Source organism: Podarcis raffonei, chromosome 2, assembly GCF_027172205.1.
Source record: "Podarcis raffonei isolate rPodRaf1 chromosome 2, rPodRaf1.pri, whole genome shotgun sequence".
In the NCBI taxonomy this organism is placed as follows: domain Eukaryota; kingdom Metazoa; phylum Chordata; class Lepidosauria; order Squamata; family Lacertidae; genus Podarcis; species Podarcis raffonei.
The window spans coordinates 68,399,898-68,426,096 of record NC_070603.1 but is presented as its reverse complement, the minus strand read 5'-3'; the positions used below and the strand labels follow the sequence as shown (position 1 = coordinate 68,426,096).

General features: G+C 42.8%; 1 protein-coding gene and 1 pseudogene across 1 annotated transcript; both read right to left on the bottom strand.

The window, feature by feature from the left end:
* Nucleotides 1–3,037: 3,037 nt before the first annotated feature.
* On the bottom strand, nucleotides 3,038–3,557 carry LOC128403684 (GTPase HRas-like; annotated as a pseudogene).
* A 16,350-nt stretch (nucleotides 3,558–19,907) lies between these two features.
* LOC128408031 (trypsin inhibitor ClTI-1-like) lies at nucleotides 19,908–25,023 on the bottom strand. Its single transcript, XM_053377152.1, has 4 exons — nucleotides 24,794–25,023; nucleotides 23,957–23,997; nucleotides 22,655–22,764; nucleotides 19,908–20,089 (listed from the first exon to the last, which is right to left on the bottom strand). The coding sequence occupies exons 1-4, from the start codon at nucleotides 24,846–24,848 to the stop codon at nucleotides 20,044–20,046; spliced, it is 252 nt and encodes an 83-aa protein (XP_053233127.1). The 5' UTR covers nucleotides 24,849–25,023; the 3' UTR covers nucleotides 19,908–20,043.
* Between the last annotated feature and the right edge of the window lie 1,176 nt (nucleotides 25,024–26,199).

The window sequence follows — 26,199 nt, the reverse complement described above, 5'->3', positions numbered from 1 at the left end:
TCATTTCGGTGTGTAAATGGCAGGGATGGAACACAAGCATTGAACATCAAATTTAGGTTAATAAAATAAATGGTTGCCAACATAGCTAACTGGAAATCCTCTTACCCAAACATGACTCATTGTTTTGAGTCCATGTGGAATTCAGTCCTTCTGACTATTTAGCACCTGTTTTTACAAATCACACGTGAAACTGTTGACAGATAAGAATGTAGTTCAGTGGTAGGTTCATTTCATGGTGTTTCCAGGTAGGGCTGGGAATGGCTCCCCTATGTAACCTGGGAGAACTGCTGCCAGTCAGTGTAGTCTGCACTAAGCTATATGGGTCAATGGCCTGACTTGGTATAATACAGCTTCCTTGACCTCTCAAACCTAGGCTCAAATCTTTTCCCTATGAGGTGGGAAGCTTTGAGGAAAGGGTGGGTTTTGAGCAGCCAAGTGGCTGGAAAGGATACTTGAGGAAATTTGATGTGTGTGTGTGTGTGTGTGTGTGTGTGTGTGTGTGAATTGTGATACACATTGATGTGATCCACTCCTCACAGACTCATGAAGGAAGTTCTTTTCCTTTGGATCTCACACTTCTCCACATTCTGCAGTGTAGTTCTTTGCTCAAAGAAAGATAGATCAAAGTGTGTTTTATAATGTGCCTTTTCGGATAAAATATATTGAGATGTGTATATTTTGTGAGAAAACACATTAAAAAATACAAACTTTTTCATTTTGTTCATTGTAGTAGTTCTTCTTCTTCTTTCCCCTCCTCCTGATTGTGCAAAGGGAATGGAATGGACTTTTGAATGAGCACATGCAGAAGTTGCGCAACTGATGAGAACCAGGAACAGACTGATGGAAAGAGTTAAAAAACCCCTCCTGGTTTCCCTCTCCAGATTCCACTTTCTCATGGTTTTTGTTTTTACCTTTAAAAATAATCAGAAACAGAATTGTGGGACTACATGTAAAGTCTTGGCACTGAGAGACAGTCTCTCTTCTTTGTAGCCGCTTCAGCTCTGCAGCATCCCCCTGAACTCAACTTGTGATTTTATTGTTTCATCTGTTCTTAAACTGTTTTAATTGTTATGCTTTTTAATTGGTTGTTTTAGTGTATTTTAAGGAAGGATGTTTTAATGCCCCAGTGGTTTTGTTATTGTGTAAGCAGTATATTAATTAATTAATTAGAGTAGATATTGCCTTCCTCTGGTGCTTCAAGAGAACATTACTGTGAGCACATCTGAGAAGACATGTAGGATTTATTTGCTTGTTCATTTCAGCAGATCAATGTGATCTGGCTTCAACAGGAAGCTGTGTTGTTGGGTCTATTTAATAATAATAATAATAATAATAATAATAATAATAATAATAATAATACCTTTATTGTCAATGTACAACCTGTGTACAATGAAATTAACCGAGCCTCCCCCCCAAAAAAACACTCAGTCTCATTGCACTCTGTGTGCTTGTTGCACAACACACCAACCCTGAAAGTCAGTTGCACTATATTATTTTCCGTTCAGCAGCCTAACAGCCCATGGATAGAAACTGTTTTTTAGCCTGTTGGTACGACTGATTATACTTCTATATCTCCTGCCCGAGGATAGAAGATTAAAGAGGTGCTGGCCGGGGTGTGAATAGTCCCTGAGAATTTTTCTCGCTCTCCTAAGGCAACGATCCCTTGTGATGTCATCTAGCGGGCTCAGGGGACAGCCCATGATATCATGTGCTGTGTTCACCACCCTCTGTAAAGACTTTCTGTTCATGGCTGTCAAGCCAACGTACCACACTGTGATACAATATGAGAGGACACTTTCTATTGTGGACCAGTAGAAGGAGGTCATCAATTGTTGTTTAACATTGTTCTTTCGCAAGACACTGAGAATCTTGCTTAATGTTTACTTTTTTATCCACACATTTGCCACTAGCCCAGAGTCTTCACAACAGGGTGGGATATAAGCTCAAAGAGATTAGTCAGTTGGAAATTTGCATATGCCTGTCCCTTTGGAACTGGGTTTTTCTTAAGAACTTGAAATCAAGACAAAACAATGCACTTACGCAACTTCATTATCTGTGTGCACTGGGGTGTGTGGAATTACACAACCGTTTTTGGAAACCAGAATTGTGATTTCACTTTATAGGAATCTTGTCTTTGCTCATTGAGGCTGAAATTCTAGAATGCAAAGTTAATTGCTAATTAGTCCATGCAAATTGGTGAACATTGTACTGCTAATTCAATGAAAGTTAGAAGACAAAGAAACAAAGAAAAGAGGTCTTGAGGTGAAAAGGTGGTTAACTCTTTTTCTTACTAAGTTAGACATCTGTCATCCCTTCTGCTGTATCTCTTGGTGGGCAAAGAAACACCAGATGAAGAGGCCACACACACCGGCTGCATGTTCCTAGCTAGGAGCATTCAGTTTTCCCTATCACTAGAGAATGTCAGTGGATGGACTTTCTTGGCAGCACCTTCCAAAGAGGCAAGATCTTCCACAGGCAACAGTTAACCCTTTTTCTGAGGTACATTCATGGAGCCACACAACCCAGGTATTATATATTTGCTCCCTTTTGAATAAAAAGCATCATGAAAGAAAAGAAGCAGGCCAGCCCCAGATCCAGCTAGGCTCTGGCCCCTGCCAAAGAGGTGAGCTAAAAGAGACTGAAGGAACCACTTGCCTGGCTGCTCTAGATTGGGCCTCCCCTCTGCTCTGCCAGTGCCTGCTCCAGAAAAACAGGCAATGCCAATCCATCCTCTGGAGCAGGGAGAGAGATACAGAAGCCAGTCTCAAGACCACCATACAAAAAATTCCTTCAATCTATGGCTTTGTATGTGTTGCCATGAGGGGGGGGGGAGGCAAGAAGAGGAGGGTGTTGTTTTTGAAAATAAAAAATAGTTCATTGCAGGCCTTGGCAAGGTTTTGAGACAGGTTGAGCAGAGCTCTTGGGGCCTGCAGACACCATCTTGTCTGTCCCCTTGAATCCCCTTGATTCTTCTTTCACATTGCCTCTGTCTCTGCACTACACAAAGTGGAAATCCCTCCAAGTCAGGTCAGCTTCCTCATGATATGAAGCATCTACAGTTCATGCAGCTTGGGCCTCTTTCATTTGGGGGATTCAATTTGCATAGTTTGTGCTGTCAGATCCCTCGCATTAAAGTGTAGAAGCCATATTACACTCCCTGTCTAGTTTTGGCTGACATCTCTGTGCAGGGAATCCAAGCCAGCTCCTGGGCTTGCCAGCTTTCCACAGTTGGAAAGTCACACTTAATTTCCCCACCCCATTACTTCTTGATTTCCTCCCTCTACTGAGGAATGTATTCAAAGGACTTGATGTTGTTAATATCAAAGTCCCAAAGGTAGCCTTCTCCTGTCTGCAAGTACCGGTCTTGCATGCACTGTACCCTTCATGGCCTACTGTAACCAAGATGTCTCTCCATCAATCATGACTAGCTTTCTGTAGGAATCCTGTATCATAGGATCATACTCATCAACAAAATGTTTCTGGAGAAGCTGAATGGTCCAGGCACTTGCCCCAGTGCCTCCTGTTCCAACTACCACTAGCTTGTACTCTGTCACCATCTGGTTAACCCCAGTTCTGGGTTCCCTTAAGGGACCAACTGTCTGTTGTCTTCCCCTGCCCTCCACCATCCATGAGGTAATAATAATAATAATAATAATAATAATAATAATAATAATAATAATAATAAAAATAAATTTATTTTTTCTACCCCACTCTGGGTGGCTTTCAACAGAACATTAAAAAAGAATAAAACTTCAAACTTTAACTTCCCTAAACAGGGCTGCCTTCAGATGTCTTCTAAAAGTCAGATAGTTGCTTATTTCCTTGACATCTGATGGGAGGGTGTTTCACAGGGCAGGCGCCACTACTGAGAAGGCCCTCTGCCTGGTTCCCTGTAACTTCGCTTCTCGCAGTGAGGGAACCTCCAGAAGATCCTTGGAGCTGGACCTCAGTGTCCAGGCTGAACGATGGGGGTGGAGACATTATTTTCCTTGCAAGGCAGAAGAATAAAGCTTCACTCCCCTCTTTTTTAGTTCTTTATTTATACATTTCATTTAACATATTGAAATTTGACTTCCTTCCCCCTCTTTCTGCAGTTCCTTAAATTTATTTTTTCCATATCTTCTGCATATCCAAATTCATTTTACTTGCTCATTTAATTGTCTACTGTAAATATATACTCTTATAAAACTGCAGGTTGTTACAATAATCATGCTAATGTTTGTATCTGTTTACAATTTTTCTGTAAATATTCAATAAACCATTTCCATTCATTTATAAAAAGTTTGTTATCTTGATTTCTTACTCTTCCGGCAAAGCTGCACTTTCCCCAGGGGAGTAAGCAGGGCTTTTAAAAGTCAGAGAAATGGGGAGAAATGCAAAGTTTGCATGGGGATCAGCCCCCTGGATAGATCCACAGGTCCATCTGTCCCTTTGCATTAAGGAGACTAGTTGTTGTTAGTCAATTTCCTGTTGGCTTGAGGCGGTGGTGAACTTTTCACTTAGGCAATAGAGACCCCTTCTTGCAGCACCCTCCACACATCAGCACCCAAAATCAAGGTGCTTGCTTTAGGAGGGGCAGGCTGTTACAGTGGTGGAGTTGGCTTGGACAATGTGTGTGGGCAAGGTGAGTCCCAAGCAATGAGCCGCCCGCACACATAGACACTGCTCATTCCCTGCTCACTTGCTTCCTTTTGGCATCCTATTTCCCTGGAATAGAGACCAAGAAAATGTACCTAACTAGGTAAACAAGCGAGCAGCACCCAGCCAGCTTCTTGAAATTTATGATGCCTTTGCACACAATTGAAAGCTCATTCGTGCCTCTAATCTCTAGCTAAGTGTGGTGCTAAATGCTAATCTTTTTGAGGCTGTGGGCCAACACTTTTACAAATTATGCCTGTCCGGCTCAGCTTTCTTACTGAGTTCCCATAGTATCACATTCCTTAGATGATCTTTAGAGTGGTGCACTTGTACCCGTTTGGCCTGACTGTGGGAGAGAGCGAAGAATGTTTTTCTCAATTCCTGCTTCGGTTCAGGGACTGCATACTGGAAGCCACTTTAAACGGATTCCCATGCAGGAAATAGACATTCAGAAGGAAATAAGAAAGTCTGCAAGAAAACAAAAATTAGATGGAAGATTTATAGTTTTGGATTCTTTGTCTTTGTTTTTTCAGCCAAGGAGAAAGTATTGCTGCACAGAAGAACAAAATAAATACCAGCTAATTCTGAGATAGGCCCATAGACTCCCCTGCCCGCCTGCCCCAATCCTGCCTGCCCCTCTGCCCATTTTGGAGCACAGAAATCTAAATTTTATACCAGCTAAAATATTATTGGGAAGGAGCCATGCAGATGTTATTCACAAATTAAATTAATATTTGTGGGTGGGTGCAGCACCATGGCAATAAGATCCACTTCTGATCGACTTAGAGCTTATCCACAGTTACCTTTCCTCCACTCTTTCATTCTCTCTGAATACCCAATCTTTCATGGTCAATTGGAGCAAACCCAAAGTGTGGGGGAAACCAAAGTGGTGTTTGCTCCAATTGAGCACTAAAGAGCAGGACACCCATAATTCCTGGATGTAGTAAATGTTAGAATTTAATCAATGCTTGGAATATTGAGATAGACTGCCAGATGCTGGGTTTAGCAAAGTGCTAAAATGCAGGGACGCGGGTGGCACTGTGGGTTAAACCACAGAGCCTAGGATCTGCCGATCAGAAGGTTGGCGGTTCGATTCCCCGCAATGGGGTGAGCGTCCGTTGCTCGGTTCCTGCTCCTGCCAACCTAGCAGTTCGAAAGCACGTCAAAGTGCAAGTGGATAAATAGGTACCGCTCCGGCGGGAAGGTAAACGGCGTTTCCGTGTGCTGCTCTGGTTCGCCAGAAGCGGCTTAGTCATGCTGGCCACATGACCCGGAAGCTGTATGCCGGCTCCCTCAGCTAATAAAGCGAGATGAGCACCGCAACCCTAGAGTCGGCCACAACTGGACCTAGTGGTCAGGGGTCCCTTTACCTTTACCTTAAAATGCAGACTGAACCAGTTTATCTGTGCTCAGGAAAATGCCTGAGAGATAGGCCATTAATTAGCACAGAACAAAGACAGGGAGGTGTGGCATCAGTGAGGCAAAGACTGTTTCAGGTGGGGGAAGCCTTCCCTGAGCAGAGTGCAGCATCCTGGTTACTGAAGTATCCTCCCTTCCCTTCATATACCTTATGAAAGGCAGGTTTTTTTTCTGAGAGAGGGCGGAATTTAATTTTCTGTGCTGTGTGTCATTTCCAGTAACATTTTGCTCCCCTTCCACCTTCTGAGAAGTTAGGCTTAGGGGTAATGAGCTATGTCTGTAACAGAGTTGATGGGGGCTCATGCCAACAAATTACAAAACATGAGCCACTTTGCAATGATGCGCCAGCTCCAGATGCCAACACTGCACAATTAGCCTTAATGCTAGAGCACAAGTTTGTGAAGGTATTTTTAATCCTCTGCCAGATGCTCCTCTTGTCTTGGGATAGATTTATCTCAACAGATGTAAAAGCATTTATCCCCCGTCTGCAGTGCTTTATTGTTCTTTAATAAGAGGATCTGCAGTCCAACGTACGCTGCCGCTCTTTAGAGAACTGGATAAGCTGACAAATGTTGCTGCAGACCTGGACTTCTGAGTTTCTGTGAGACTTTCAAAATGACAGCACAATCCTGTTTTCTTGGAATTAAACCTCACCAGGCTCCATGGGGCTTACTCCCAGGAAAGTGCACATAGACATGGCTTTCATTTATATCAGCTTCCTTCACTTGGGAGAGAATTCCCTCATTTCTAATGGCATTGCTTGCCTATCTGACACTGGATAGGTGAGAGAGGCCTACTCAAGATCACTAAGGGCAGTTCAGTTAACACAGCTGACACTGCACTGTACTTAAAATTAGGAAGGGTAAAAGGGACAACTATATCCACCATTTTGATGCATCCAAATGTTCACCTGCATCAGCACAACCAGACACTTTCACCTGCCCCAGCTGCAACAAAGCATCTCTCTCCCAGATCAGTCTCTACAACCTCAGCAGGTGCTGTAGCTTCCCAACAGTTTGACTTCATCCCTGAAAGTGCACTTTTCTTTTATTATTATTTTTTATGATATTCAGTTTTATACATTTCAGTAAATTTACAATCATTTTAACATTTCAAAACTTGACTTCCTTCTCCCTCTTTCTGCGGTTCCTTAAATTTGTTTTTTATATTTTCTGCATATTCCAGATTAACTTAATTTCCTCATTTATTCCTCTACTTTTAATATATACTCTTATAAAACTGCAGGTTAGGACAATAATCCTGCCAGTACTTATCTGTTTACAGTTTGTTTGTACATATTCAATAAACAATTTCCATTCTTTTATAAAAAAAAGTTTGTTATCTTGATTTATTATTTTTCTGGTAAGTTTTGCCATTTCTACATATTCCATAAGTTTTTGTATCCATTCTTCTTTGGCTGGGACTTCTTCTTCTTTCCATTTTTGGGCAAGTAACATTATTGCCGCTGTAGTCACATACATGAATAAATTTCTATACAGTTTGGGTAGTTCTGTCCCTATAATACCCAAAAGGAAAGCCTCTGGGTTTTTTTTTGGTTTTTTACAAACGTTATTTTAAACATCTTTTTCAATTCATTATAGATCATCATCAACCTTTTATTCGACAGTCAGTCAGAAAAAAGTACATTTGTCAATACACGGTTAAAACATCCAGGAAGATTTTAGAGCTTAGCCAACACTAAAATGGGCTAAACAGATAGCCCCATATCAATACAGTCAATTATAGTCTTGCGACGCTTAAAAGCTAAAAAAAGAAATTTGGCCACCAAGGAAGGTATAGCTCTAGTGACATTATTCAGCAAGTGTAAAACCTGGTTTTCTCCGGGTAGGAAGCTAAATTGACATAGGAGTGGGTCTATAAAATTTTGTCTAAGCTCTGCATAAGAAGGGCAAGTCAAGAGAATGTGTTCGGTGGACTCAACCACACCCATGGCACAATGACAGGTTCTCTGGGCGTATGGTACTCCCCTGTACCTTCCCCACAATATTGCAGAGTCAAGGACATTTAATCTAGCCGCTGTAAGAAGTCTGCGGTATTCCACATAGTGGATTTCTGCAAGGTAGGGGGCTGGTATGGTCCGATAAATCTGGTCCCCTAGGAACACCCCTGGTTTTACCTGGGCTATGTCCTCTTGTCTGGCAATGTCACTCAGTCTCCGGGAGATCACAGCTCTAGCTTGATTGTACGTCATAGACTCAAAGTAAAGGTGAGACAATCCACAGGATTGAACCTCGTTAATGACCTCCCTTTCCCACGATGATTGGAAATCGTCCCTCAATATCAAGGGGGCAATACCCACTGGTTTAAAACAAAGCTTGAGCCATAGCCAGAGCTTCGTCTTCAAGGCCACATACCGTAGAGCTTGCCAGCCAACCTCTAATCTCATAACCGCACCCGCTACCGAGGGGGGAATCCTAAGGATGGCTCTAAGGAATCGTGTTTGGATAGAATCCAGTTTCAAAAAATCCCTACGGGAGCCTAAAGAGATGCCCACCAAAAGAAGGGGGAGGACTTTCATTTGAAAGAGTCTCAAAGCTATCTTCACTGATTGAGCCTGGTTCTTAGCATATAGAGATTATAGATCATTTACCAGTAAGCTATAACCTTACTACCAGACCACCACATATGATAAAAAGAACCTTCTTTCTCTTTACATTTCCAACACTTATCTATCTACTCCCAAGGTACTGTCACACCTTTTTGAACAGCCTTCCTCAGCACGGTGTTTTACGGTTGCTTTAGTCTACCAGTTCCCAGTGTCCCTAACCATTGGCTTGGCACCAGTTTAGGTTGAGTTGTTCTAGAATGACCCAAGCGGGGCATTGCAGGTGAAAGGAGTGAGACGTGGGCCTTAAATGCTCTGATTGAGTTTTCTCTGGTGCCATGTAAATGGACTACTATCTGGGACAAGCTCAGTCACGGCAAAAGAGGCTTAGTTACTTGCTTCCTGGAAAAGGATCCAACTTCCCTCAAGAACCTTGGGCATTGGCCACAACCCAGGACTTACTTAAAATGCAGAGACAGAGTCCTTTTGTGATGACTAAAAGGGGACTGACATCAACAGGCTCAATGGAAAAGTACTGATGCACAAAATGAAAACCCCATTCCCAGGCCCATCTTCTGAGAATTGAGGAAAATATCCCACTTAAGAGAACTGAAGTCAGCTTTACCATTTGCTTATGGAATAGCTTCTGCTGACTGACTAGCTCCAGGAGGGGTGGGCAACCTTTCTTTATCCTGCCAAGGATAAAATTTCCACCGGGGAAAATTTCTCAGGGGCCCCATACCAACAGAATTAACTAACCTGAAATAAAGTTTATCCTGCTTCATTTCTTCATATCTACAACATATTAGAATTTAGAGTCTACTCAGAAGTAAGCCCCATTGGATCTTTTGATTGAATTACAAACAAACATACATTGAGTTTTTTTTGTACTTCTTTAGTACAACACACCAGTACAGCTGCTGTTCTGGAAATCAAGTTAAAGGAATTCCTTTGTGAGTGTTGTGTACTGCACACACACACATACACACACAGTGGAAGCCTGCCTCTCAGACAGCTGGGGGTTGGGGAGAAACATATTTTCCCAAAGCCATGCAGCCAGAATAAAGGCCCCCTCCTAATTTTTTTTTAATCAAATACAATACTGCTCCTTCCTATTGTAGCACCCTGCTTGTGGTTAACGCTTAGATGGAATGAAATATTCAATGCAGCAATAGAAAAATTAAAATAATAATTTATTTGTCAGACAAATAAATGATAGGCACAGTGGTATATGGTTACCAAAGCTCTGCCTATCCTCCAGCCCTGATGGCCAGTACTTATATTTCCTCAACCCAGCCCCCTTGCTCCTCCTTTGGCTGCCTCTGTCCAATCAGCCTGGTTGAAATTCCTATTGGCTGTTTGCTAGAACCAATCATAAAAGATACACCCATTTCCTATTGCCTTTTATGGGAGACAAAGAGCTACATTTCCTTCTATCTATAAATGGCAAACAAGTAGCCATATATCTTACATTTGCCTCGACAAGGCACCTTAATTACCAGATCACCTTTTGCCCTTGTTGCCCCTCCATTCCAAAATAGATGGCTAAAACAGATGGCCCATTCTGTCTTACATTTTGTCTTAAACAGAGATCTTGGGTTCACATTCTCACACACCATCAATGAAATAAGAATCTAACATAAGAATCTAACATTTCTTACTTTCTAAATCCTTTGCATAATTACATTTAAGCCAACAAATCTCATACATTAACATAGATCCTTTTCAAAGTAAAACTCTTCAGTTTACACCCCCCTTTCCTGGCCAGCTGCTTTTCCCATTAGCTCTTGCCCTTTAACCTTAGGAAAATGTGGCTAAAGTCTCTAATGGGAGGCACATGGTATTATTTTCTGTTAAACAATAAATCCTACTATTTACCAACTCTTAATTAGTGTTTTTGCAGCTTAATTGTATTCTGTAGGGTCAGTAACCTTTGCTCCCAGCCTGTAATTCCCTTTTACAACTTTGAGAATTTTGGCTCCTGCTATAAATCAGGGGGGCCCTTGCCCAGGAGGATAAACATCTGCCAAAGTCCTTAGCCAGCTGGTTTTCTGCCTGGCATAAAACATACAAACATTTGCAAATATATCTTTAAGCTCATTTTAAAATACAGGCCTTGATCAGATGCCTCACTATTGTTCTGAAGATACAGAAGAAGAGTTTGGATTTGATATCCCGCTTTATCACTACCCAAAGAAGTCTCAAAGGGGCTAACATTCTCCTTTCCCTTCCTCCCCCACAACAAACACTCTGTGAGGTGAGTGGGGCTGAGAGACTTCAGAGAAGTGTGACTAGCCCAAGGTCACCCAGCAGCTGCAGGTGGAGGAGCGGGGAAGCGAACCTGGTTCACCAGATTACGAATCTACCGCTCTTAACCACTACACCACACTATTGAAAGAAGAGAGGGGACACTCTTAAAAGCCAGGAAAAAATGTAAAGCTAAGAAACAGGAAAGAAGGAACTCTGATGTAATGGTATCAGGGATGTTAAAGGTAAAGGTAAAGGGACCCCTGACCATTAGGTCCAGTCGTGACTGACTCTGGGGTTGCGGCGCTCATCTCGCTTTATTGGCCAAGGGAGCCAGCGTACAGCTTCTGGGTCATGTGGCCAGCATGACTAAGCCACTTCTGGCGAACCAGAGCAGTGCACCGAAACGCCGTTTACCTTCCCGCCGGAGCGGTACCTATTTATCTACTTGCACTTTGACGTGCTTTCGAACTGCTAGGTTGGCAGGAGCAGGGACCGAGCAACGGGAGCTCACCCCGTTGCGGGGATTCGAACCGCCGACCTTCTGATCGGCAAGTCCTAGGCTCTGTAATTTAACCCACAGCATCACCCGTTAGAAGGAAGCAATTTCTGTTGTGATCTGTTTTTGATAAAAACTAGCTGTTGTTTCTATTCTGCTGCAGTTCATTTCCACCAGACAACTACATTATTCATCATGCTGAGCGTCTGCTATAGTTTTTCATAATTTCTGCCATAATTAGTGTTGATGTTATTGATTTCACTCCTACATCAGGTCGTTAATTGGGGTGGGGGTTAAATCCTTCTTGATTGCCTGTGTGCCTAGGCCAGGCATCCCCAACCTTCGGTCCTCTTGGACTACAATTCCCATCATCCCTGACCACTGGTCCTGTTAGCTAGGGATCATGGGAGTTGTAGGACAAAAACATCTGGAGGGGCACAGGTTGGGGATGCCTGGCCTAGGAGATCCCTTTGCACAGTTTAAACCTGTGAAAAATTGGCTTTAACCTCCACCTCTCAGGGGTTTAATTCTGTTCATGCTCTCCTCCACCCCAGTGCAAAGGAAATATCCCCAATATGTCATTATTTGTGTACTATTTGCAGGCTTAAGCACCCCCACTCCCAATAATAATTACCAATCCTTTTGGCTTTACTGATTTCCATTCCTGAACATGGATAAAAGTGCAAAATGGAGCCAAATCTGGTTCTGTGTCTCCTTAGATTTCTCTGACATCCCCAGATGGCAGGTGGCACTTATGGAGGCATCAGAGGCCACAGAAACTGTGTCTGGGGCTGTAGCAGTAGCAGTGGGACTAGTCGGGCAAAAGGGAGGGAGACCAGCTGTAGGTCTGCCAGAGCTAATGATGGGCAGAACCAATTAATTCTAGTTTTGCTCCCATTCTCTTCCCACCTACTGAGTTCTACAACAGAAACACTGGGACTAAGGAGGAGGAGTGGTCAGGTAGCCCATCCTCTGGAATGGTTGTAAGTAGGGAGGTAGGCAAGCAAGCAGGGAATGGCTGAGGGTGCACTGAAGTTGGTGGGGCAGTGACCCATTTGGACCTCTGTCTACATGGGTGTTGGTTGTCCACCTGTGGCTTGGCTCCTTGTACTGCAACATATATAAGTATAGCTCTGCTAGAGCTGATCAAGGTTCTGTCTAGTACAGCAACCCTCCAGCGATACTTAGAGGAAGCCACAGGGAAGGCATGAAGGAAACGGTCCTTTGCATTTGCTTGTATAATCTGTTATTCCGAGACCTAATGCCTCTGGATCCAGAAGTTCCATTGAGCTGCCAAGTCTAACAGTTGCTGCTAACAAGCGGGTTCTGAAATAAAACATTGCAGTGGGGAATGCTCCTGTTTAGGATCCCAGCCAACTAGCAATGCCTGTTTCTAGGATACATTATTCTAATTTTCTGTTTCTCCTCAATCAGCATGTCCTCTAAACATGGTCAGTCGCCCCCTTTAGAATTCTAGTCCTTTTTTTGTACTTCTGCAAACCTTGGCATCCCCTCCCTCTTGTACGTAAGTGGTGTGTGGTTTTCCATCAGGCTGCCTCAGTGAAAGAGATGAGGAGCCAGGCTCACTCCATTCTGTTTGCCAAAAGACCAACTCCACCAGGCACTTCCTGCCCCTGAACTGCTTCTATGGCAGCTGGTTGTTATAAGAACTACTATGTAAGAATGGGTGCCTGAGTTTGCGTTCTGTCTCTTCCCGCTCATCCCATTTTCCTTGTGTGTTGTGTTACTTACTTTATTTTAATTGATTATTTGCATGCCACTCTTTGGCTAAAGAGTTGGGTAAAAATGCTCTAAATAGAGAAAAAAAATCCTTGAAGTAATTTATTTATATAGGCTTCTTTTTAACCTTTGCTGATCTTATCTGTGCTTTATTGACCATTGTTTTATGTGGAAGGGTGTGGTTGTTTTATTTAAGGAGATTTATATTTCCCCCCTAAATAAATAAAAATAAGCAAGAACATGCTATTAGTACATGGAATAGATCAGTCTATCCAACACCCTTTTAAAGATAAGAACGGAAGAAGAGCCAGATGATAAAACTGTTCCTTTCTGGAAGCTTTTCCTTTCCCAGTACCAAAGTGCAGAACGTATTTGGATTTCACTGCCTCCGAACCATTAGGTCAGCCTGATTGATGGAGCAGCCGTGCTTTTGTTTATATATGTAAGAGCTGTGTTTATCTTGCATAAGTGCTTCTTATAAACATGGGAGCTCCAACATCTTTAGTCCCTTTTGTGGCTTTTGGATGCATTAGCCACATTGATTGGAAAATGCAAGTCTCTCCAGCTGTACTTTGGACCACTCAGTTTGCGGATCCTATCAAGCCTGCTGGATCATATTTTGGCATGCACAAAGTCCCGCCCATCTTGTTTGCTTGCTAAGGAGTGAAAGAGCAAGAGTGTTTGTGAGAGAGAGAAAGAGAAAGAGAGAGAGAACTTGACCTCCCCAAACTTTTCAAAACTTTGAAAAGAGAGACAAAAAGGCCCATTTATTTTGCCAACCTCATTCAAAGGCCAAACTTTTGTTTAATCCATGCTTATTTTTATGTTTATTGTTTTGTAAATCATTGCCACAGCATGCATGCAAACAATTCTTTATCTAGTCGGTCCTTATTCCATCAACCTCATGTCTGCTGAAAATTGACAAAGCAGTCAGGGTCCATCTTGGTTTCCAGACACCATGTTGAGCTGACAAGTGCCAGCAGATGCACAAAATCTTGTTTAGTCTTGCATGCTGAATGCATCCGACATGGATGCTGTGGGCAGAAAATAAATGGGAAATGTTGGCAGAGCTCCCTTCTGCCTGCCTTCCATGACTATAGAGGGGTCATTTGTATTCCAAGCAGCAAGGAATATATATGTATTCCTTTTCTGGGAAAGCGATACTTCAGTACAATGAGATTTGCATTGTAATCCAATTTGTGTACAGCAGTACAGAGATGAAGCCAAGAACGCCAAGTTCTATCCTAATGTGGCTCTTTGAGATTTTTGTTAGTGATGCTTGCTGCCCATTACATTTACTGTGGTTATTGTAAGTAAGGCAATTTTGTTGTGATGCTCAAGATAGAGGGGTCATCTGTATTGGCATTTCTCCACTGGCTTAGGCATGCCCTTGATTTATTGGCTGACCCATGCCAGAGACATACCCAAGCTTCCCTTGCAAGCCCACCACAACTCATTCCCCTTCCCCACTCCTTCCTGTCCCAAACTTGCCTGGCCGTGGCAGGAAGGACAGGAAGGCTTGTGGTGGGTCCTCCATGACACCTTAACAGGGGCTCCGTGGCAAGTCCTCTCCACTGCCAGTAGGTAAATCAATAAGAAAGCTCCATCTGCATCATATTTGATCTGCAATGGCTCCTTCATGTATTGCCAAGTCACCACTTAATACCCCTGTGATGGACCGATTAAAACTCCATTGCCGTTTGTTCCAATTCAGCACTAAAGAGTGGGTTTTCCCGGAGGAAAGTGGCCAGGCAAAAGAAACTGTGGACGAGCTGTGATTTCAGTAAAGCCTCAAATCCCTTTGTGTGCAGAGGCCCTGTTAAAAGTTTAATTATAGCCCCTCTGTTACAATGCAGATGCTTCTTTTCATGAGTAGTAGCTGAACAAGCGAAAACGTTAGAGGGGATAGAGACTGAAGGGTGAAATCTGCTGCTTCCTAAAAGCAGCGACAGGCTCCTTCACCCCCCTTTCCTAATTGCATCGTTTAAATTGCATTCAAAGCCATCCTACACAGTAATTTTCAGAAGTGCTGCCTGTGGAAGGAAGGCAGGATGAAAGGCTGGGGTGACTCAGACAAAACGAGAGGCAACTTCCATTCCTTCAAGCATAATTCTCCTACTTTTCCCCTCCATTTAATGTGCCAGCTCAGTGGCATTGTGAGTTATATTACACTGACACCGAGAAAGAAGCCCATCCGTCCAGAAACAGTAAAGCAAATTCCTTGCTGGGAGTAGACACTGGGGCTGCAATTACTGAGGATACTTACTAGGCAGGAAGCCCCACTGAACACACCCAGATTTTCTTTGGAGCAGGGATGGAAAACCCCTAGCCTGGGTACTTCATCTGCTACCACCCATAACATGCTGCTTTGGATGGCAACAAAAAGTGGAGGGAATAGAAACCCTGCACTGGGTCAGACAGAATATTTTAAGTCTCTCCACTCAGGCCAGCACCCAGATGAATCATTTGCTCATCTGCTGCACAAAGAACCTGAAGAAAGGGGGCGCTGTGCACCTGTGTGTGTCCTGTGCTTGCATGTGCCATAATAATAATAATAATAATAATAATAATAATAATAATAATAATAATGATGATGATGATGTTATCTTTCCACTCTTGGCAGCTTCCAGCAAATTAAAACATCAAACACAGTAAAACATATTAAAAAAACCTTCCCTAAACAAGACTGCCTTCAGATATCTTCTAAAAGTCAGGTAGTTGTTTATTTCCTTGACATCTGATGGGAGGGCGTTCCACAGGGCGAGAGCCACTACCAAGAAGGCCCTCTGCCTCATTCCCTGTAACCTCACTTCTTGCAGTGAGGGAACCGCCGGATGACCCTCTGAGAGCTGGATCTCAGTGTCCAGGCTGGACGATGGGGGTGGAGACGCTCCTGCATGACAGTGTGGGGTAGCCACACCCATCATTGGTCTGTGCCCTTTGGAGGCTTGGCCAAGACTGAAAGTGGCCTCAGGTCCAAAGGTTTAACCACCTCTGCTTTAGAGTAAGCATGCATTAGATTGTGCAATTGGTTCTTACACAAAGGGGAAGCAAGCCTGAAAAAAAAGGCAACAGAGTGCCTTTGGGTGTCACTTATTGGGTGCCACTTCTCTTCTTCACTTATTGGGTGTAGGCCCTCTTTGCAGATAATTGTACCCCCCTCGAGACATAATGAATGTCCAGGGTTTCACACCCATCACTCATCGCAGCTGGAAACTCCTTTAGTCATTAGTCTTAAGAAGGTGTGGAGAAAAAGCGAGGTCTGTGTCCGCTGACACCACCGCCCACCATGGTCTTCGCTGCCGGAACCAGACTATACAGCTGATGCACAGAAGGCAAGCCTGCCAAATGCACACCAGCTCTTCCAGTCTCCTGAAACCTGTGTTCTGCCACATGGGGAGTGCCTTTGCCTGTTCAGCAGGGAGAAGAGCAGGGAAGAAGAGCCATTAGAGAAGGTGATGGGAAAGGGAATGAGGGCAGTAGCTCCATATTCTCTCTCTCTCTCTCTCTCTCTCTCTCTCTCTCTCTCTCTCTCTCTCTGTCTCTCTCTCTCTCTCTCTGCATGGGCTTAATTGCACGGAGGCTAACGGAAGCTACAGCTTCTGCGTTTTGAGGTTTGTATGTGGCGGCATAAGATTCATCCACTTGATTACAGGTGATTGCTTACAATGTTCAGAAAGTCCCTGTGATCCTTTGTAGAAACTTTTCCTTTGGAACAAGGAGCTGGAAAGGAGAGCAGAAAGGAGAAAGATCCATTGCGCCAATCGCCTTCTCCTTGTGCAACACTGGCCTATTCATCAGTGCAACCTCTTGTTGTAGCTTGGAAGTTAAGGGCAATGAAGTTGCAGAATGTTAATGATGAATCAGTTATTGGTTGTAGACATCTTGCTTGTGGATAAGATCTGAAATTTTGATTTCTGTGTACAAGTCAAAACCGCATCTCTTGCATGTTTGCCAATACATTACCTTGTTTCTTGGGGCAAGGTGATTTATTCCTGTTGATACCTTAGCACATTCTTGCTTGTTTTAAAGTCAAACTTTGAGCCTGAACTTCATTATTTAGTATCTAATTTTGGCAAGCCACCCTTTTTAAATAGTGATAGCAAGAAACGTGGCTGAAGCTAGCTCTCATGCTGGCAAATGCAGAGGATTCCAGAGTTATTTTGGGAATAGTTGCTACTGCACACTGAAACTGGTACGATGCAGACCTTGTGTCAATAACAAGTCTTGACACCATAGAGCCTTGTATGAGAGAAGCTCATCATCTTCACCACCTGAAGATCATTGGCCATGCAGACTGGGACTGATGGGGTTTTTGTCCAGCAACATCAGGTTGAGCACCAGGCTGTGGGAGGCTGTGCTAAGATGATGGAGGTTTGTTAAAACTCAGCTACATGACTTGGCTTTCAAGCCATTCATTGCAAAAACCATCCTTTGCATGCATCATGGTGTAGCCATCTCATATATGGTTGTAGTCAACTAAGTCCTACTAAGAGTACACATTGGAATGAATTAATGAAAGTTAGCCATGTCCATTAACCCCAATGGGTCTACTCTGAGTAGGACTAGGATGAATACCACCCATGGTTTTCTCTATGTTAGAACAAAACCTTTGCAATCAAAATATGGATTTCAAAACAACAATGGCCAAGCTTTCTTGTCACAAAATCTGAAATTTCTGTCTAAATGTACAACATGGATAGTTGAAACATAGGCATTTAAACATTTCACACTCAGTTTGCAGAGTGCTCTTTGCTCATGCTATTTTGCATTTTCATTTTAGAAATCGTTCAGCCCCATTAGGAAAACAGCACAAGCAAAAATGATACAGTTTCACCTCGTAAGTCATGGGAGCAACAATGGGAAGAAGGAAAGATTGTGGTCAGTTCAGAGTGGACCTGGCTCAAGGCTCGGCCAAGCTCCAGGCAGAATGATTGCAATGGCTAACAGACAGAAAAGGGGTCTGTTATTGTGTTACTGAACACTCTGTGAGCTTAGCAGGAGGTCTTCACCTATGTCACACTTGACTAAATTTTCAGCCTGTTATCCCCTAATCTCTCATTTTGTTTTATCCCAGGAATGGGTAACACCCCTCCCCACCTTCACTTCTCTGTTTGATTCATCTAGCCTCCCTGTTGTCATGACACTGGAGTCAGAGTTCTTCAGGAAATGAGCTTGAAGACTCTGAATCAGAAGGGCAATGGCATGCAGGGCTTCCACCCCAAGAACAATTTCTTGGAGAAAGTTTGGCAGATGTGTGAATTGACTGCAGTTCTTCCAAATGTACATATATTTAACACACAGCCCTCCAGATGCATTTCAGTATCACCTGTTAAGCACTAACCTGCCTGCTTTTTTGTTGTCATGGGACATTAATGTTTGTTTCCCCCCACTGTGAAGATGCTGGAAGGAACTTCAAATGCTGCTTTCAGGTTTTATCAGCTCTGAAGCTTTGTAATACATGGGCACCACCTGCTGGTCAAACAGTATGTTCCTTTGATTCAGGCTGTTCATTTCCTTTTATTTCCTGCCTTGCAAAAAGTTTGTTCATGTTCAAATGCTGAGTCTGACTCAGCACAATGCATGCAAAGTATATGATATGAAGCATATCAAGTAGTAGTGGATGGCCTGGTGAGGTGGCACCTTACCTCCAGTTGGTTGCATTGCTGCTGTGTACAGGGAGATAGGAAGAGGTGGTGGCAAAGTTGGTGCAGTGCAAACCAGCTGGCAGGAGCCCTGAATGGGCTCTGCCAGTACATTTGCACCACATCAGACTCACTACCATCTCGTTCCTCCCCCTCTTCCTCCCTGTAAACAGTGGCGAACCAACTGACCAGAGGTCACCTAAGTGGTGAAGCTCCATCTGCTACTGATATAAAGACTGCCATGTTGCTCCTTGGTTCTGGCTGCCAGGAACCTGTGGGTTTTGTTGAAAGTGTGGTGAGGCAGAACTGGGCTGCAAGCCCATCTTTATTTTCTTAAACCACGGGGGCAGCAGCCAGTGTTTTTTTCCTTTTATTCCCAGTGGTATTACCTGATGTCTCATCACCTCAGAGGGACTTAGCTTGCAATCTCCATCTTGAAACCCATTCTGTCAGCAAGACCTTATGGCTATAACAACCAGCCTTATTTTATTACTCCCATTTTGTCACATGACTCTCTTCTTTGTGTAACATCTTGCCTAATGAAGAGTTCTGGAGAATTTTTGTATTTGGGGAGTGGGTGGGTTTGTCCTAATAAAGGTATTGTCCAACTCCGGGCTTCTCTTTGCAAATTCAACTGACATCAGCTGGGATGGGTTCGGGGCACCAGTTAAAAGCATATTTATTTGCCCAGGCTGTTGGTTAAGCTGGATGTGGAATTGGGCAGCTTGTTGTCTTGTTCAATGACTGTAGATTATGATCTTCTCTTTATTGGTTTTATGTAACTGGTTTTATTGTTTATTATCTGCTTAATTTTTTATATTGTAGCCTGTTCTGGGATTAATGAAGAGCAGGCTATGAATTATTCAAGTGAAGAAACAACAGTTTCTTTTATGGCAGTAAATAAATGAAAAACATCTCACCAGATGGTGTGGGCAGCTCATTCCAGTTTTGTTGTGATTACAGACAAATGCTATGAAATATAGCCATCTAATTCATACAGTACCTCCTGCATGCAGTTCCTTATACAAAGAGGACTCGGCAGAAAATGTGTGTGCAAACTCTTCGTCATATAGTTCAGTAGAAGAGTGTTGCTTATTTCACTTGCCAAAAAGTACCCATCAAGAATAAATACAATGACCAAACTAGATTGCTGCAATGCTGTTGTTTTATTGACAATAAAATATGGAAAATAGGAATAACAAGCAGTTATTAACTCTGCATTTTCATCAGAGAAAGCCAGAAAGCCCACTCCTATATTCTTCAGCAAAAAAATGATGCATGTTCAACACTCAGCAAATTCCAGCCTTCTTAATTTTGACTTGTACATTCTTTTGCCTGCAAAAAAAGTATAAAACATACTGAATAGTATCTTTCATTTCCCAGGTCAAAGTTGAGATGCTGCCAAATCATGCCTTGTGAGAATCTGAGCATATGTATTTCAGATAGGCATTGCTAGGGGCAGAGGCTAATGCATTTGTGCGATAATACGTTTTGACACCTGCTAGTGTTCAGGGCATGGACAACTTAAAAGAGATAGAATTTTACAATTTGGGCAGGATCTCACTGGCCAAGTCCTCATGAAAATTCACCAGCATTTGCATGCAAGTTATGCATACGTCCCCCTCCCCACACACTTTGGAGCTAGAGAACTGTGTTTCAAAATTCAGAGTACTGTGGCTTTCACAGGAGAACTGTTTTTCTGCCTGTGGTTTTTGAGAAATTCAAATAAGGTAGATTCACCTAAAATGTCAACAAAACCAACTTTCTCCCCCATCCTTATCCTTATTACTCACACATACAAATTCCTGTTGAAGTATTAATACTGAAAGTGACATATGCACAGGCATACATGGAGCTACTGCCTGCACAGTCTCTGAAACAGTGAAAAGGCTCTTAAGGGAGACTTTCACCTTCTCTGTGTCAAATAAGGCCCTGCCAACTGACCGGAAAAAATGACCTTGTTCCTTCAAGAGCAGCTATATGTTCAGAATTCACTAGATGAAATTCACGTTCTTGAGAAAGAGGGAGGGGGAGACATTGATTTGGATCCTAAGGTGCCTTTCCATTCATGGAATGAGTCCTTCTGCGGATAGAAGGGATTTGGATTTCGTTCCTGCTAATTCAGGGATGGAGAATACATGGCCCTCCAAATGTTATTGGACTCCCTCTCCCATCAACTTCAGTCACCATGGCCAATGGCTAGGGATGATGGGACGTGTCATCCAATAACATCTGGAGAGCCACTCAATCCCTGTTCTGATAGAAAGAGGGAGACTGTTTTTGTTGATTCCCGCACCTTTGCAGTTCCTGAGTCACCTTCCATACTGCTTTGGAACCTCTCACAACCACCCATGCAGATGTGCAGCAGGAGAAGGGAGTGCAATTTTTCAGAAAGTAAGTGTGGAACATGAAAATTGGGTTTGTAGGTGCCAGCAATACCCTTTCTACTGGGCAGAACCCCAGCTTATTGTCACATGCTAATGTTGTTTCCCTCTCACAGAGAGCTGCCCTTAACAAAGCACAGTTCCCAGGATTCTTTGAAGAGCAAGTCCTCTGCTATAAATATGTGTTGGATATGCATTAAATGTATGGTGTGGATCTGCCTCTGATGTTGGAACAAGCTCCCTTCAATCTCCTATTTCTGTTCCTCATGATGCTTCTTCAGAACTATTGTTTCCATCTTGCTGTTGGGACTAAAAATACTAGGAGAACCTAGCCCAGAGATGGAAGGAAGGAGAAGTCCCAACAAGAGAAGAATGGCAGACAAAACTGATAGAGTGTGCAGAGATGGTGAAACTGACGGTGTGAGGAGTTGTTGCTGCCAAACTAGCAGAGATAACGCTCCAGGCACACAGCCATTTCTGTCTTGCTGATTTATTACTAAAAGTTCAAAGCAGTTACAAGAGTTCAAACAAACGCGTCCATGCTTAACTCAGTCAGATGTCTTACTGAATATTTGTGACTTCTTTTTCCCCAGCATGCCCATCAGTGCAGGGCATGCCTCCTATTTCCTTTGTTCTGAGAGTAGCTAGTTCCGGGGACTGGTTTCCCCCTCCCTATTTCCTCCTCGGAGTTGGATGACAGACTGCTAATGAGCTCTTTCGGCTCTCAATTGCTTCTCTCCCCCCTCGTCTCTCTAGCTGTCTCCCTTTCCCTGACAGACAGGGAAGATCAGAAACTAGGAATATCAATTATTTTTAAAAGACTGGAGTAAATTCTTAATTTATTTAAAAGACAGTTAAACAGTTAAAATCATTGTCAGGGATGTAATGACACTTGTAATGTGGAATCAAATATGGAAATATGGTAACTATAGATATCTAACAGATGGATAAAGGAAAAGGATGCAGAAAACTTAAATCTTAAATATGGAACCCATAGAGGTCCAAAGGTTCAAAAGAAACCTTTTATTTTAATGTTTGAAATGGTTAAAGTTAAAATGTATAAAATCATGTAAAACCAATACAAAATGTTATATAAAAAATACTACAAGAACCTAAGTGAATTAGGCTGTATCTGCCATCAGGCTACATTGGCCAGATAGCCCACCTTTCAGAAGGGCCCATTTAAAGAGGATAATCTAGCACCACTCCATATACCAGAGCAAGTAGCAATTTTAAGTATTTGAATTACTTTATGACTGCTGCTCTGTTTTGGAGTGTGGGTGTGGGTAATCTTTATGATGTGAGCGTTGTACCTCTTAGGGAAAGATTCTGTTCACAGAAGGGGTGACCACACAGATTGAAATGAGGGATTTGAAGATATCAAACTTACTATTTCTTTCCCTGTGGTACCTACTGGCGCTCCTATCTACTTAAGAGGCTTGAAAGATGGCCAAAGGCCTAAAGAAAACAGGTTCCCTTGAAGAAACTAAGTGGTAAAGGAAAAACAGATACTTACTGATTTGTACTGCACAAGGTACACTCATTGGGATAGGTCACTTGGTCAGTGCCACAGACGGGATCAAAATTTCTAGGGCATCCTGGTGTTTCATAAAGTTCACAGGCTGGCTGTAGAATAAAAGCTGTACAGTTCAGTATCTGGAACAGCAACAATCTTTTAAATTTATATCCCTCAAAGTTTGTGCAAGACATTTTGCTTACTTGAGACACAGTGACAAAGGGTGCCACTCTCCCCAAGTCAAGCCATAGTACCCACAAACAGTACCTGAGGCAAGAAAATCTCACAACCACCTTCCCCTTTTCTGGCAGTAAAAATCCAAGAACAATACATTTGCTCCCCTTTCATGACACCCAAAATCAACTGCCCGAGGCAGCTGCCTCACACTGCCTAATGGTAGAGCCAGTCCTAGTATTCTTTAATAGAGGATGATATTGAAGAACGAAGATACTGGAGAATGAAGGTTAAGTTGAGGAAGCAGAGTGAAGAATGGCATAGAAATTTAGACATTGCTACCGAAGCATTTTATGCTGTGGCATTTGTTTCCCAGTAAAAGCTGCTGCCTTTTGCAGTTATCAATCCTAGTTTGTTTGGCAAGAGTTTCTTTACTGCAGCCTTCCTCAACCTGTTACCGTCAAGATAATGTTGGACCTCAACTCTCATCAGCGCCAGCCAGCATGCTTAGTAAAATATCTGTGTAGTTATTTTATAGCAGCAGTGGGGAATATTTTTCCACTCATAGGACCATATTCATTAATGGGGGGTGCATGCCAGGGGTGCGCAGGGCCAGAGGTAAAAGTGAGCAGGGCAATGGATGAGACTCTTGCATTTGTGCAGTTGACTAATTTCCAAATATGTGAATGATAAGGGTTCCTGGGCATAGTCTGGGGATGGGCGTAGAGTGAGCCCTGGGGGCCAGATATAAAGGCCTGGGAGCCACATCCAACCCCAGGTCTTAGGTTCCCCACTGCTAGTTTATTGGTAAGGAAATACACAGAGAAACATAGCTAGGTGATTTCAGTGCACTCCTCTCGAAGGCAACGACAGAAGGTTTGAGTTGCCTGAATTTCAGCTCAGTACCCAGGGCAGCCATTTTGTGCTGGCATCCATGACTCTTTTATCAATGTATGTGTAGCGGCACCTCATTTTCTACCCAAAAAAGGGGGGAAGCACTGTCAGTACCTGACATATTGTATTGTTCTGACTTCTTTTATGTGACAATAGTGCATTTGCCATATACTGGTGGGGTAAAATTTCACCAAAGCAGGATGCACTGCACTTAAATAATCAAGACAACATTACCTCTCTTGCTTCACCGTTGCCACCATCAGGTTCTGCATTGCCTAACAATGTGAGAAAAAACATTATTGATTAGAAATCCACTCTACTTCTAGCAGAGCCTGTAACCTCGGCTGGTTGTGTTATAGCTGCATCAAATCAGTCTAATTTTTTAAAACAACAACAACATTTAAATATTTAACAAAAATACATTCATTTGACAAGGGTGCATATTTCAAATGGTGGATCTAGGGGAACGTGACCTGTTCAGTCACACTGGGTGTGGAGCTTTTGGGGGCGCTGCAGCAGATGCCATGATATGAAGTCCAATGCAAAGCGAGAGGCAAGGGGGCAAATTTTGGCTTCACACAGGATGTCACTGAAATTTGAGGTGTCAAGGTCTGCTGCTGCATATTTAGACCTTAAAAATAGAATGATCTTTAAATCTTGGATTTTTTAAAAAAGAACATTTAATTTTGACTAATATAGATGTTTTGGTGAAGCAATTTCCTGTGATATAATGCATTTTTGTATGTTATTTTCACTAATGCGCTTCCTTTAATGGAAACTACCATAGTATATGAATTTTACACACACCTGGCTGGAGAACTGCAATACAAAATCTGGAGAAGATCTAATACGTAGATCTGGTTCCTTTTTAGTTCTCATCAAAGTCACTCAAATACTCTTTCTCTCTGTTCTTTCCCCCCTCAGCCTCAAAATGAGACTCTATTCCATCATACAGGTGCATGTTTTCCTATACTCTCCTTTGTCAGGAGCGTATAGGAAATCGACTGAACAATTATACTGGGAATTTTAGCATCTGCAAGGAAAAAGACATGAATTCTATGTAGCCCTTACCTGAGGAACAGAAGATCCCCACTGCAAGGAGAAGGAATATGCTAGTTATTTTCATTGTAGAGCTGCTTATTGATGTTAAAAGAATAATCCTTTTGAAGAAGCTATGTCTCAAGATTCCAGAAGAAACTTTTTTATATGACCTGTTTGTGGTACTTCAGACTCCCCCTCCTCCGTGACGTCATTGTCCAAACAAGCGTGTGCTATGGGAAAGGTATTTTTTAAGGGAAAGAGGGCGGTGAAGTAATAGCCAACACAGCACAAACCACATGAGATAATTTGTCCGGGTGGGTTCAAAGATCTGTGTTGTCACAGAACTAGATGCTAGAAATCATGAATGCCAGGACACTTTAAGGAGCATATTCATATACAAGCTGCCACTTTTGAATGCCACAATAAGTAATTCAGACTATTATCTGTTGACTCTGCTTCATATCTCTAGCCTTGCCATAAACACATGCTGTAAGATTGAAAGGAACTATATTTTACTGCTCTGTTTTATTGTCAACAGTTTATATGGCAGCTTTCTATTGACTCACTCAAGGCCATATTAAAACAGAAACAAATGACTAACAGCATTGGCAAGATTAAATATTAAAAGTTCTGATAACTGTGACAAGCCAAGGTGTTCTTTGACATGTTTACTGTATTTTCGTAGGCAGAGAGAATGCTCTTCTCAGGGCCAGTACCACCATGAGACAACCACCTCAGGTGGCAGGTGCAAAAGGCACAAGGAGCGAGCAGAGCTGTGTGTGACATTTGGCCTTCTCTTTGGCCCCTAATTTAGCCTATTGCCCTCAGATGCAGTGGGAGGTGCTGTCCCATTACCAGTGTTGAAGAAAGTGTTTCTCAAACGTGGGTCCTCAGCTGTTTTTGGACTACAACTCCCGTCACCGCTAGCTAGCAGGACCAGGGGTTAGGGATGATGGGAGTTGTAGTGCATGAACAGCTGGGAACTCAAGTTTGAGAAACACTGATAGGCCCCATCTTCACAATACATTTATAGCACTATTATAGTACTTTACACAGTCACAGCTTCCCCCAAAGAATCCTGGGAACTGTAATTTGTTAAGCATTCTGCGAATTGTTAGGAAACACCTATTCCTCCCAGGGAGCTACAATTCTCAAAGTGGTTTAGCAGTCAATTCCTCTTCCCTGGGAAGTCTGTGAGGCGAATAGGGGTCTCCTAATAACTTCCACACCCTTCCTTCACTTCCCAGGATTCCTTGAGAGAAGCCATGACTATTTAAAGTAGACATAATAGTGCTTTAAATGTATGGTGCACATGAGATCTTTCAGCTACCAGCCTGGTGGACTTTGGAACATGGAAGGGGGGGAGTGCTAGAAAGGCGCCATTTTGTCCTTTGCCTCATGCAGCAAAAGATCTTGGGCTGTCTCTTTTCAAAGCT